The sequence below is a fragment of the Anopheles moucheti genome, chromosome 2, assembly GCF_943734755.1.
Source record: "Anopheles moucheti chromosome 2, idAnoMoucSN_F20_07, whole genome shotgun sequence".
NCBI lineage: Eukaryota > Metazoa > Arthropoda > Insecta > Diptera > Culicidae > Anopheles > Anopheles moucheti.
The window spans coordinates 11,098,698-11,113,310 of NC_069140.1; the positions used below are offsets into that span (position 1 = coordinate 11,098,698).

The 14,613-nt window shown below is 44.6% G+C and overlaps 1 protein-coding gene across 1 annotated transcript; it reads left to right on the top strand.

The window, feature by feature from the left end:
• The first annotated feature begins 5,004 nt into the window (after positions 1-5,004).
• Positions 5,005-13,453, top strand: LOC128299042 (uncharacterized). Its single transcript, XM_053034881.1, has 8 exons — positions 5,005-5,366; positions 5,445-5,578; positions 5,656-5,805; positions 5,885-6,018; positions 10,712-10,943; positions 12,347-12,439; positions 12,513-12,847; positions 12,941-13,453. Exons 1-8 carry the CDS (start codon positions 5,176-5,178, stop codon positions 13,181-13,183), a joined length of 1,512 nt encoding a protein of 503 aa, XP_052890841.1. The 5' UTR covers positions 5,005-5,175; the 3' UTR covers positions 13,184-13,453.
• Positions 13,454-14,613: the final 1,160 nt, after the last annotated feature.

Consider the following 14,613-nt stretch of genomic DNA (forward strand, 5'->3'; position numbering starts at 1 on the left):
TGTAAACCGTGTTGCCTGCACTGATTGGCCGCGGTTGTCTCGCTCCGACTCCGGCTGCCCTTGCCGCGGTATATAAAACTTATGTTGCCGATTGCCACATCCAGTCGATCGCTGAAATTCTCACCATCGTTCCGTTTCGGGCATTCGGACATTCATTTGCAAAAACGTCACCGAACCGAACGGACACGGTTTCAGCGCGGAGATCCTGTGCGGAAAACCGGCTGAAGTGAAGTTTTGCCAAGCGGTACGCGTGTGACCTGTGCCCGTGTTTTTGTGAGTGCGTGCGTGTGTTTGTTTTGATTTTTGTTTTTTCTTTGGACTCTCCGTACTTTCGTTTGCTGGTGCGATTTGGAAGTTTGGAGTTATCGGTGCTGGCCGGTTTTGCTTTTTTGTGTCGCAGATCCGTGACTCGATGCAGACGCTACACCTGTGTGTATGCAGTCACGCTGTCCCAACGGCATTCCCTCTCTAATCCCAGACCCAAACCGTAGGGTTAATCGTTTGATCGGCGTTCGCATCGGTGATTATTGCGCGATCCGTGTTCGTGTGCGGTTTCCAAGCGGTTGCCCACAGTCGCGCTCGTCTCAGCCAGCGTATCGCAAGTGTTGTTCTGAGTGTCCAAAGAAGCCGTACCGAGATCATCGTTGTACTGATTTCTAGATCGTTTTTTTCTTTGAAAAAGGTAAGTTTTAATGGGAATTCCCAGTGTCACATCTTTGCACCTCAATCGAACGGTTCAACTACGGTACCAGCTACTGATGAGCGTAACGGTACCGTTGTTAAATTGTCCCCCATTTTTACCGCCCCTCCTTCCCCCCATATGTCGCCTATGTGACCGCTCCTGTTAGATGGTATTTGGAGGAGGTCTTGCGGTGCACAGTCGCTTCGAATCGAGCATCAGTTGCATCAACTTCGGGTGAAGCCAACCGCGTGCACCTGTTTCGGTGCGTTCCAAGGCGAACCGGTGCGAATTTTCGCGTTCCATTGCGGCGTTTGATCGATTCTGGGCCTGCTGCGGTTGGGTTGTGTACAACAGGGTGATTGCAGCGCGCGTGTGGGACAGCGAACGCGACGCGGTGCGAGATTTATGCTGCACAGTTTCGATGAAAGGGTTTGTTGTTTTAAGGGGTTGTGAAACTCGGCCACCGTAGTGATTGGGTTTCGTTCTCTGGTGGAGGCGCGAGGTGCCCTGTGGATCGTAAAGTGATCGTTAAGTGCTGGGAATTCTATCCACACTGACGAATCATAAGAGGCGACTAGCTGGATGGCTGGAAGAGATGTGTACGGATGGAATGTTTATAGCAAAACCAAGACAAACAATTAATGTTACTTCATTTTAAAGAGTTTTGTTCTTGTCTCTTCAGGTTTTTGACCTGAAGAATGTTGCTATTTTTCTAACATTCCGGATGCACAAAGATGTTTGGTTTTTACCATCAACATTTGGTTCCCTCTGTCCTCTTCGGCGAGGAAATTTCATTGACCCGCTTTGACATTACCACACATCACATTCAAAGCAGCCTCATCGCCCCACCGTACAAAGCCACCGGTGGCTTGCTCAAGCAGTCTTGTCTATTTTCGCCACATTTCCCTAGCGGAAACTCGGAAGGTCAGCTCGTCGAACTGGCCCGTCACGATAGGCACGATTGCAAACATCATCATCATCATCATCAGCATCGTCATGCAAAACCATCATCTGCATCTGCCTAGCTAACTCTGGAAGGGAAGAAAAATCTGAAAGCCTCCTCGGGTAGCCACCGGGTTGGACATAATCCAAACCCAAAAAGCCGGTTTAACAAATTCGTTGCGTGACCTTGCACGGGTGAGTTTTTGAGCGTATCTGGCAGACGTGTCCAGCGAGTCCTCTAAACCGGGTAATCCCTGGTAAAGGGGGGAGCGAAAAAAGCAGGGTGGCTGGCAGCGCAACGGTTTTTGGTCCACCAGGGGAACTGGACGTTGGAATGCAAGATTCAAGATCACCGAACTGACACCTAAAAACTGCATTTTCAAGGTGGCCCGTCGGGTATAGTTCACGATTGGTCGCGATTGGATGAACGAATACAAAAAAATACCCCAAAACCTGCTCCCGATCGACGTGGAATGCACATGCATCCGAGATGGTGCATTTGGCGCGTCGACGCAGATAACAACACCGTACAGCCCAACACGTGCGTTCACCGGGTGACGAAACAGTTTGAGACAGGAAGGAGACTTGGGCGATGGTGGTGGAGCAGAAGCGCGTGCAAGCGTGTGATAAACGACACCGAAAGCGATAAATCGATGGAGCAATCGGAAGACAACCAAAAAACGGCCAAAAAGAAAGAACGAGAGGGAAACATAAAGCCCAAACAAACATAAGCCAAACCGTTTTCCAAGGCCTACTGATTTGGGCTTTTCTTTTAGCCTTTCTCTCTTTGCCGCTCTCGCTCTATCCCTTTTGCGCAGTGTTTTGCCGTTTTCATGATCACGACGAGCGCCTTTCTTTTTCTTTCAGATTCGGCTCGATTCGACTTCTTCAACATATGATATCGGCATTTTGCGGGTAGCCGCACAAAAACCAGTTACAATCTTCGATTGTACTTCGAACTGTATGCCTAATAGTAGGCAGGTTTTTGACCGCCAATATTAACTTTCAGTAAAAAATTGTTTTTGTTTTTAAAATAACGAACAAGCAAAAAGATGCTATAAAAACCTTTACACTAATCTGTGTACAGGCTGTGGTTTTGTTTATGCGAATAGATTGAGTGCTTGTCTTTTTGTTAAGATTTTCCGACCATTAACTGAATTCCATTCTTTCGCTGTTCTATTTATACTTTTGCTATAAAATATCTAAAAACACGAACGAATTTTATTATAGAATCCCAATCAGAACGCTAAGTGAAAATAATTAGCCATGATGCAGTCAACTTCAAACGATTTTAATTAACCTTCTGCCACCTTCGTACGGATGCAAAGATTTGCTTTCGCTTTTAGCTTGGTTCGGTAGTAGGGAGCAAAAGAACCGGATTGAACGGACGAATCCGGCCGCAACCGGATCCCAATTTCCATCAGAACGAAAAGCTCGACTTACCCCACTGGACTTACCTTGAAGGGTGTATTAAGTTCTGCTGCTCCGACCCCCATTTTCCAATCTTCTGATGCAATCCTTCGCACTGTTCTGAATCGTTCTACACCATGCCTCTTGCTTGACTCTTCAACTTGTTAGATAGGAAGCAGCTAACTTTCGGTTTCGTCAGCATCATCAGTGCACTTCGCATCGATTTCTAGCGCCGCACGATGAGACTGAGCCTCACATGTGCCGAGCTACAAATGAACCGACGGTGAACCTTGAAATAGTGCATGACTTCAACATCCGCCAAGCGGCGAACCTACGGCGCAGGTGGCCAGCATCTTGGCGATGCACGAACGCCGGTCTTGTCGGGTCGGTTTCTTACCGTGCTGGCGATGGTGCAATGCTGGTGGTTTTGCAAACTGTGCGGTTTTGTTTTACTTCTTTTGGCTCCACCGGTCTAACACTCTGTATCGCCAACTCCGCCAAGCAAATCCCCGCGATTGGTGAGGTGGAAAATCCGGTGGAAAACTTATGCTGAAGAGATCGCTTAGACGATCGTTTAATATCTTTCATTTGAAGCTGATAGGGAGTACTTGCAGGGTTTAAAATAGATTTTAAAGTTATTTTTAGCTTGATCTTTCGATTGATCACGTCTAAACGAAATTAATGATTTATATTAATTGTTACATTTAAGCAGAACATGCTCCTACAAAACTTTATTTTGCATTAAACTAAGCCTCATGCATAACTATCTGAAGGGTAACAGACCCTTTGCAAAGCTCCGTTCCAAACACTCCCATTAGAAGGACAAAGTTCACAGTATAATTACACTCAGCTGCAAGAAAGTAATCTGATCGGCATAATTGTTTAATCAATGTCAAGTTTCTGCGCAAAAAATCACCACCTTGCAAGAAAAGGATTAAGAACCCGTTTGCTGAGCGCTATCGCCAAAGGATTGTTGTAGATCAACCACTGGAAACCACTTTCCACCGATCGATCGATCATGACAATCAAGTGGGAGCGCACCAGAACCTGTCCACTAATTATACGCCCCCGTTTTTGTGTCCACCACCCACCATCCAGCCCTTCGCAGCGCGAAACCTTGTGATTAGCGTATATTGTGTTTGATCTTTATGTTTTCGCACCCTCCCATGGCTGACCCATGGGTGTCCCCGTTTTGTTGCAGTTTTCGTACAGCAATTAGAAGAAGTACATGGGTTTTAAAAATAACCATGAAGCAACGAAACTGCAGCACGGCTCGATTTCGCGTTCGGTTTTGCTGCGTTTGCAATTAATACAATTAAACAAGTGCGCTGAGAAGCGCTACCCCATTTCGAGCAAAAAAAACCAAGAACACTAATAGCCGCGGCCTAACGATCGGTGGATTATTGCACCGGCCCCGGCCTGCTAACGATGGCACTCGTTGCGACAGACGGAAACTGACGCAAAGCCGTGGAGGTTAAGTTTAAGGGGTTAAGTACCCTGCTGACAAACTCCATTGTGCCGGGCCCCCCGTCATTGACCCCCATCGATTAGGGGCCCTGTGACCTTCCGCGGAAGATTAGCAGCGAAGCTCCGGAAGCGACATGCGACATGGTGGTTGTGAAAACTATTTGTGACAGGGTGACAATTAATTGTGGATTTAACCCGAGATGAAAGTGGTTATGATTTATAATGGCGTGACGTACAAATTAGCATTCAAGTTGACAAATTAGTTGATGTAAGATGCAAACATTACTGTCACTCATAAAGTCAAGGTTTATACATTCGTGCAAATAAAACAGCCTCCATCGTGGCATTAAATAGATCTCATTAAAGCCTCACAATATTTATGTTTTAATTTTTCACCCCGAGAGCTAATCTTTTCCTACACTTTTCTTGTTTTACTTCATCTCTTTAGAACATACGCACATCATGAACAAACTCCGCGCTTCGTGGCTCCTAGTGACCCTGGTAGCTTTCGGTGCTAACGCCGAGACGGTTGATCTCCGTAAGTATGACGAGCGGATGCCATATTCGTACTGAGCCACACTCACCCACCGATTGGTCCTCCTGCTCTGTGTGTCCGTATTTTAGCGGAGTACCTGCACGTCTGCCACCGCGAAGATCCCAAGCTGACCGAATGTATGAAGGAATCGATCGAAACGCTTCGACCGTACCTGGCCCGAGGCATCCCCGAGCTAGACATTCCCTCGATCGATCCGATCCATCTGGGCGATTTGATCGTGGCGGAGAGTGTGCCCGGCCAGGGCGTCAGTATCTCGGCGAAGGACATCAAGGCGTACGGTCCGTCGAACTTTAAGCTAAAAAAGCTCACGTAAGTCAACTGCCGAAGCATGCGGTTATCGCCGGCCCTAACGTGTTCCACGATCGGTTTCGTTTCTCTTTGGCACAGTGTTGTCGAGTATGGCAAGATCTACTCGTTTGAGCTGGAGCTGCCACATCTGTACGTCGAGGGCCGGTACGTTGTGGATGGCAGAATTTTGCTGCTGCCTGTGAAAGGTTCGGGCAAATTTACTGGAAACTTTAGTAAGTAGCTCTTTGCGTGTGGATGGTTGCAACGGGGGAAGGTACGATTTATTCATCAAACCCGTTTTCCTGCACAGCTCAAGGTATCGGCAGCGTACGTATCAAGGGTGATCGGAAGCGCATTAATGGCAAGGATCATCTCTCGCTCGCAAAGCTCGACATCAAAATCCGAGTCTCCGATGGACGGATAAAGCTGGAGAACCTTTTCGGTGGTGACCGTGTACTAGGTGAGTGTCACAAATCGTGCGTATCTTGAAAAGAAAGGGGACATATTTCAACCACTTTGCTTCTCCGTGCTTCTTGCAGGTGAAATCATCAACGAAACCATCAATCAGAACTTTAATCTGCTCAGCACCGAGCTCATTCCGCTGATCGAGAAAGCCCTGCAGAGGATATTCAAGCGGACGGGCAATAAAATTCTCGAACGCTTCCCCGAGGAGGTGTTGTTTCCCTAGGCAGGGATAACGATTCGGTAAACAACTGTAATATGTGATTAGCTTTCGCTTAAGGGTGTATTATGTAGTATTTGTTTTATGGTTTCACCAATGCTGCGTTGGATTAATTGTGTCTTTTTCTTCTTCTAAACTAAAACACTGTTTTTTCGTCTGTGCTTGCGGTTTGCTCACGATGTGATGCAATGCTTAGAATTGCGCAGTGTGAGCAAATGGTACAGTACTCCACCCATAAACCGAACTATGGTGGCACGCAATTTCACGACCTGTACATAGTAAGTTTAGTCAAATCTGGATACGTATTGGATCGAAAATGGATTGTAACAAAATCGTAGTTGTGGTTTGAATAATAATAAAGTCTCAATGTTGGATCCAATTTTTTTAAAAGGGATAAGTTCATAAAACATTAATTCTTTTGATGACAGTTGGTTAATGTTCACTTCTCTGTGACGGTAATGGATGTATGATTTTATTTACCCGACCCGAAGACCCAAAGACCCGATGACAATAACGATTTCAAACAATAAGATGAATTTGATTCAAACGTTTAAACCAGTAGAATAAAAGTATAACCTTTCTGAGGTATAAAGAACCATAATCAATTTTCTTGTTACCTCGCTTGGTTTTAAATCGCTATGTTAAGCTCAAAGTTAATTTAATTATTCATTAAATTGAGCTGAGTCAGCAACAGGTCGTATGTGCGAAACAATTAACTCGATTATGGCAAAATTATAGCACGCTAAAGCTTACTTTTAAATTTTCACCCCTGCGTTGTACCCCTCTTATAAAGATTATAGCAAATGAGGGGCACATAAAATAAAGCTCTAAATATTCCGTTAACCAAGATCATGTTACCCCCAGGGTTTGGCAAGCTTATCAAAACAGCAATCAACATTCTAAGTTCCTCCTCGTAAATGGGATTTTTATTTGAATTTTGTATGGTGTTTTAAATTATTCAACAATTCTTTCAAAATTGCGACTCTTGCCACCATAATTTATTAAGCTAATGTAATTGTTATGTCTTTATTTTTAAGTTAAAATACAGCTTTTGTAAACTATAAAACTAAACATCTGCACATTGTTTACAATTAGGTGCCCGTTTAAGGGTACAAATGAAACGAGTGATCGTGCATTCAAATAACAAGAAACGTTTGTTTGCTATAATCATTACAATTCATTAGCACAGCTCTGATCATTGTCACATCCGTTCAGTCTTTGAAGCTTCTCGGTGCGCAATTTTCAAAGGGCTTTGCAAACGTTCTTTAACCGTCCATTATTGTCAATAACATTCCCTACTCGCAAAGAGATGGTACTCCCTCCATCGGTCTTCAAGCGCGAAAGAGAGACCCTTCCAGAAGCAACATAAAAAATAACCATAACGCATGACATAACGTCACGCACGGACCGCAATTCAATCACGCTTGGGACGAATTTAACATTCCACGCGGAACCGTTTACACACCTTCTCTGCAGCGATCAACGCACAAGCCGGCGATGGTTCTTGCTGTTGGTTCGAATGAAAACGAAATTAAATGGCACAGAGTGGAAGGAGAAAAAGCACCTAAAAACATTAAATTTAATTTGCAAACCAACGCGTACCAAGGCATGGCGAAATCAAACAGACACCTCCCAATTGTAAATAGATGCGGTAGATGAAAGGTTTAACATCGTCAAGTTAGCAGTTCGACTGTAACAGCTCAATCGGTTGTCGGAGGAAAAGAAAAAAATATTAATTTTATTCATCTAAACAGGAAATAAATAATCGACTGAGCCCATCCCTGTGGCTTTTGAAGCGCGTCATCGAAGAATTTATTTGACTATCGGTAGCTATTTAATTTATTACATCATGTGTAGCTGCAGCTCACGGTATTTGTTGATAATGCAAATAATCACTGCAGTTACTATATCGGGAACCTTTTCTGGATTTATGCCGACCATTTACCAAATTGTAGCGAATCTGTGCAACTGTTTCTCAACACACACAGTTTCAAGCGAGATTGATTTAGCAAATGTATTAAATTTAAACATAATGTAGCTTATTTGGTTGGTGGTACCAACAGGGATAATTAATACATAATCTGTTCATCAGCATCTTCTCTTCACCTCCACCTAACCGACCCATCGTCATAATGTTTCCGATATGCTCAAGCCAGATTTTTCGCATCTTTCCATCCGCACATAACGTCGATTAATGATCGTGTTCATGCTGGTTTACTCCGTTCCTCACATGGATGCATTCCGCGACGGCGAATTCGCCGAACGAATGATGGTCAGTAGGTGAACCATCTCTCCTCGGCAATCCACGTCCTCCAGCCGGTCACTTGCGGTCTTTCTCTTTTCCTCCCCCCCCCCTTTTTTTTGCTTTCCTGAAGGTAAGACAAAAATTATGCAACACCCACAACGGCACTACGGGCGCAAAACTGGCATCTTTCACTTATCACCACCTTCCTACGGCACGTTTCGTAAGCACTTATCGTCATTATCGGTCCTCCGGGCCGGCGAGCGAACTCCTGACCGATTCAAGTGAGCAGCCGGCATGGCAAAAGCAGCAGATGTCGGGTGGGAGGGACAAACTTTTCCAGCTTCCTTTCGCTACCCTTCCTGAAGAAAGTTCACCCACGGTCACGAGCCCCGGTTCGGTTTGCTGTGCATGTCGATGGCCGATGATTCGATCATGATACTCTTCAGCTCATTCGGCAGCGCTCATCCACGTACGTTACCGCATCACCTATCTGTGGCATGCGATTCGTCTATTCGCCTCCCGCCAGGCCGAATAGTTAATAAATCACCAACCCCAAGTCCCAAGCTGAGCAGGAAGCACTCGGTGAAGTTTCCTTCAAAACAGAAAAAAAGTCAACACATCCCCTTTTTCTTCGATGGTTCCCGATTGGAAAGTGTGTTTGTGCGGTTTCGGTTTCACCGAAAACGCTCATTGCTTCTACGGGGTTTGGCGTTTTGTTTTGGGTTGCGTGTGTGCACAAGAGCGCAAACGATCCAGCCGAAAACGCGACCGAAACTATTGTGCTGCCAGTGTTTTATTTAGCCCGCACTAGGAAGTGAATTATTATCAACCCGCGTTGCACAACGGTATGGCGGGCGCGCGCGCGTGTGTGTCGGGCGTAGTGACGGGTGCTTATGTCTAATTATGGCGTCTAGCGTGCCAACGATGTAACCGAAGCGGGGACCATCTCCCACCTGCTTCCAACACCACTGATCGTCTATGATCTTTTTGCCAAATCTTTATGATCGTCCCACCGCTTGGGAAGTGGTGCGTGAATAAAAAAAAATAAATTTATTAATAATACACCGTTTTTAGAGGTGCCCACCGTATGGGACATAAACGCCATGACATATAACATTGAAATAAACATAAAAAAAACCTTAAATAAAAAAGAATGGCAATCTATCTGACAGCTCGTAATATAACATATCAAGACATACCTCAAAGCAGAATCCAGCCAGAGTTTTCAGAAGATACCTATCAACATTCCTTCTCGCCCTTCTGTTCAGAATGGTTGTTTACCTTCAGATAGATCAAACCAAAAGGACAACAGCATTCAAAGCCACTTATCGGCGCGTTGGTTCCTCCCCTTCCCGGATCGTTTATCCGTTCAATAGCTTTACTGTTTCCATCTTCCAGGAATGGAAAAAAATAAGTTTACACAAAAAAACGGCCTCATATGACACTGAATGTTTACCTTCTTAACCTGCCGCATACCACATTCTTCACTAGGATCCCACCCCGAGCATGCAGCGTAGTACGATGCACCATACAATTCGAAGTTGCGATTTTTGTTGCATTAACGTAGCGATGGTAAATAAAAACAATTACTCCAATATTTACCCGTGGCTGCAGCCGTCGAAAAGCTGCATCGTGGAGAGGGAGCCTGCGTTCATGCACCGACCCATCCCACCACCGGTACACCGTGCCGTGGCGTTCCCTCTGTTCGAAATCCAGCCCGCGAAAGAGCCGCACGGACAAGCGAACACACTTTCCATTAATCGTGCAGCTCTCGAACATAGCGGACGGATCTGACGATCGGCCATACAGATTGAAATTGCAGTGGCGCCGCTTGACATACGGCGAGTGTGATCGTACCTGACCCGTTCTTACACATCCAGCACGGGCCGGTTCCTTGTCTGTGCGGTCGTTGAAATCTTTCGTTACTAAATTCGACCCCAGCGCTAGTGCCAGTGCGTGCCTGTGTGTCGTGTACGCTTACGATCGATGTGAGTGTGTGTGTGTGTGTCTCGTGGATCCGGTGCTGTATCCGTTACGAAGTTCTATACTCGAAACTTGGTTCAATTTAAGCTCGTTTGCATCGTGGGCGCCCATATACATTCGCATTGCGAAACGGCGGTGGTGCGAAACGTCGGAAAACCGGCACCGGGCAAAGTGTCGAAGGTGTGTCGAAATTCACGATCCATCCGCCATCTACTACTGTCCCCGGTAGGCTCCCGTCATTAGGCGGTTCGGTTCTACCGCTCCTCAGTAGTAGCAGCAGTAGCAACAGCTACGATCAGTATCGTCGCAGCAGGACGACATTTGTATTTTTACGAAACAAAACCACACACGCTCGGCCGCTTGCGACGGGCAACATATAGAACCTGCATCCTTTGCACGGGCTGCAGTCCAATCGAAACAGTGTCAGCGTACGGTGCCGCACTCACGGCAGCTTAAATTGTGCAAGTACTGGACCGCGTGCAGCCGGGCCCCGCAATGGATCGTTCTGGAAGTGCATGTGGTCGTTCTGACCGAGGCCATTCGAGGGTGACACGGTTACGTTGCAACATGGCCATCGGTTTGGCGACGATTGCCGTGTTCGGGGTGCTGTTGCCGGTGGTTTTCCACGTGGCTGAAGCGAAGGAGATCGTGATTAGGAATAAGGACGTGCCGCAGTTACAAGAGAAGCGTAAGTAATGAATGGAAGTCAGACAGGCGCACATGGCATTTCTTCGATGAACATATGTGTTGTGTGTTATGTTGCGCTAATGGTTGCCATAACGAGATACTGTTTGTTTAGAGTAATTCATTGTATAAATGGAATAAATTTAATTAACTGTCTAAGGAACATTTACGGCAAACCAAGACAGTAATTGGTAGCACACCCTGTAGTTGATTATTAATTACTAGAATTTTCGTTATGGCAAATCATTTATTAATTATTATATTTGAAACTTTATTTTCAAAACTAAATCACGAATACGATCAACAATTACAAGAACGAAATCATAAAAATTCTATGAAAATCAATATTTGTGCATTTTAGTAAAGTATGTATATTACTGCTATTAATTAATAATTATCAAGTATTTAATATTTTACTTAAAACAAATATCATAATACCTCATGATTAGATGTAACCATAGGAAATTGATTTTCAGCAGTGGAGATTATTTTTAACCTTGAAATAGTTGTCTCAATTGGGCTGGCTGCAAGTTATTTTATCGCAAGTGATTTAAACGTCATGTTATACCATTTTTCCCGAACCAGTGTGCATCGTCACACTTCATCACGAAACAGCTATTTCGACTAAATTAGACACTTTACATTCACACCTTGCTAGTTTGCTTCGTACAATAACTTTGCTCTTAGCACGCCTCTAAATTGGCGCATACTAAACATTGGCGTCTCGAAACGAACGCAAAAGATCCTCAAAATAACCCGGTGGTCCCAGGACACATCGATCGCATATACCCTATTCCATGCTGCTAAACCCCTACGATCAGACATTTTTGTTGCGTCACACTGAACTGCCTGCGTGGTTTGCACGTTGCATACCGATCGATTTTTCGCATCCAAATTAAAACCCCTGACGGGAGCGCTTGGAACTCGTGGCATTGCATTTCTGCGCTGCGCTCCGGTTGCGTGTCGTGAATGTGCGATCCAAAGAAATGCCCATATCGGGTTGGAGTAAACACCGGGTAAGAAGATTTATCGGTCAGTAAGCCAGCCCCGGTGGAGAAAGTAAACGCGCGGGCAAAATTGAATGTGAAAACAGACGGAACGGACGGTGCGCGTGGATGGCTTACGCTGCTGGCGTCGCTCTGACGTAATACGGCGGTGCGCGTTATGTACGCGCAGGGGGACGCGAGGGTTTGTTTTGATTTTGAACTTCAAAGTTTTATGAGAAAAACGAACATTGGGAGGGTTTTTTTTCGGTTGTATAAAATCAAGATGAAGAGATATTGATATCCAAACAAACTATACGAAACGCTGGTTGTTGTATAATCACTAAGATAAGCTGTAAAACAACGATGTACTAGAAGGGTAGCCTGCATCATACGACTATTGAAAAGACTTTCCTTCTTCCAGCTGAGTGGCTGCGAGTGTGCAAGCGAGCTAATCCGAACGAAGACGACTGCTTCAAGAAAATGTTCGAAGGAACCTTCCCCTACATCGCTAAGGGTATGCCCATGTCCAAACCGTTGTCTAGCTCAACCTCTTAAACCTCCCAACTCGTGTTGTTCTTGCTCCACAGGAATTCCGGAAATCGGTGTCCAACCGTTCGACCCACTCCGGATAGAATCCATCCAGGTGTCGCGTGGTTCCGGTGGTCTTACGCTCAGCGGAGGCTTCAAGAAGCTTAGCATCAAAGGGCCATCCAACACGACCGTTCGTCGGGCGTTTCTCGACTTCGACAAGCACGCGCTGAGCTTCGAGCTCGAGATCCCGAAGCTGCGCATCGATGCCAGCTACAACCTGAAGGGAAACGTTCTGCTGCTGCCACTGGTTGGCGACGGGGACGTCACGATGTCGCTCAAGAACGTCAAAACAACGGTCGTGACCAAGTTTGCCGTGCGTCCACTACCGGAAGTAAGTACCTTATCGTTGTGCTCCCATGACCGCCCCTGGGTTTTACTTATTTCCATTCCCGCCGTTTCCCAACCTGAACGATCGAAACAATAGGATGCAATCTTCATCGAGGAAATGAAAGTGACCTTCCTTGTTGGTGGCATGCGCATACATCTGGACAACCTGTTTCAAGGGAATCAAGTGCTGGGGGCATCGCTGAACCTGTTCCTCAACCAGAACGCGAACGAAGTCATCGCGGAGCTGCGGTCGGACCTAGAGAACGGGCTGGCCGACATATTTACCGGGCTCTGGAACGAGTTGTTCAATAAGCTACCGTTGAAGCTATGGATCGCTTAACTCCAAGGACACCCGTTGGAGGAGGTCCTGTTGTAAATAGTAGACGATAATTTACTCGCGCAAGCACTCTGCTCATTTTCTTTAGTGTAAGCGTAATGACAGCTACAGAGATAATGCGTGAACGTTCAAAAATAGTGATGTTAGTATAGGAATTGCTCACAATACAGTAACCTTATAGATAAGAAAGTGTTGTAAATACGAACGAGTAAAATAAATTAATACCAGGATATGTGTGTTTCATTGGTAAATAAATCGTTGTTGAATACTTCGTAGTAAAATGCTTGTAGATTAATTACTGAAATAAATCCGAAACAAAATGCGTTGTAAATCAATCGTGCTGAACGCATCCTACAATTTAAACCATCAGTAGTTACTTGAGAAAACATGTTTAAGATTAATTGTTATAATACATTACACAAAAATATAGAACTAATTTCAAGTTTCTGTTAAATTATTGCAGGATTAAATTAGAATTTAATGATAAGAATATTTTTGTTCGCTTGATGGACAAGATAAGTTTCCGTCATTCCGTAGTATATGTATGAAGTCAAATGCGATTCCCCCGTGTTATGATATGTATTACCCTCGACTTATTTATTTATTTATTTATATTACCATTATGACGGTTTTCGCCGTATTATCGACACCGTAGTGTTGAGTGGTGTACAATTTTACAAGGCATTTCAACCTTGCAATTTGCCTTATCCCGGATTACCCTCGACTTATTCTATTTAATCAAATACGCAAACACTATTACCTTCTTACAACCAAACATAATATGCATTTTATCACTGATTAGGCAAATTGAAAATAGAAAGAATCAATAAAGAGTGATAGGTAGTGACAAAAATTACGTTAAAATTCAAAATTGATCATCTGCGTCGGTTATGCTATAACGAATGATGCTATGTGAATTGCATAAACACAGGCGCTAACTGTGTTTAGAGCACGTAATGCAATTTTTGCTATAAAAGTTGCATTCACAGTCCTGTGCAACGTGCTTCAAACGATTCTTTTATATTTTTACTGGTATCACAATAAGTTTATTTATTTTAAAGCTAGAATATCAAATGCTACGTAATTTTTTGTTGGTTTTCTAGATACATGTTCGTATGTGGTTTCCTCGCATAGTAGCAGCAACCGGAACAAAATCAAGTCACCGGGTGTGGTTTCTATCCCAACCGTAAACGACGCAATAATCGAAAGCACTTTACCTAAGTTTTGCAAACAGAAAACAACCGTTGTTGCATACCTTCCCGTAAAGAGACAAACATTTGACCAAAGCAAACCACGCGCGTGGTGTAACAGTTCTGTGCAAAAAAAGAACACCAGCGTGAGTAGCGAATTTACACGATAAGAGTTTTTGAAATATATATTCAATCAATTGTTGCAAAGCTGAGTACAAGTTTAGCCGTCATAAACGTAAGGTC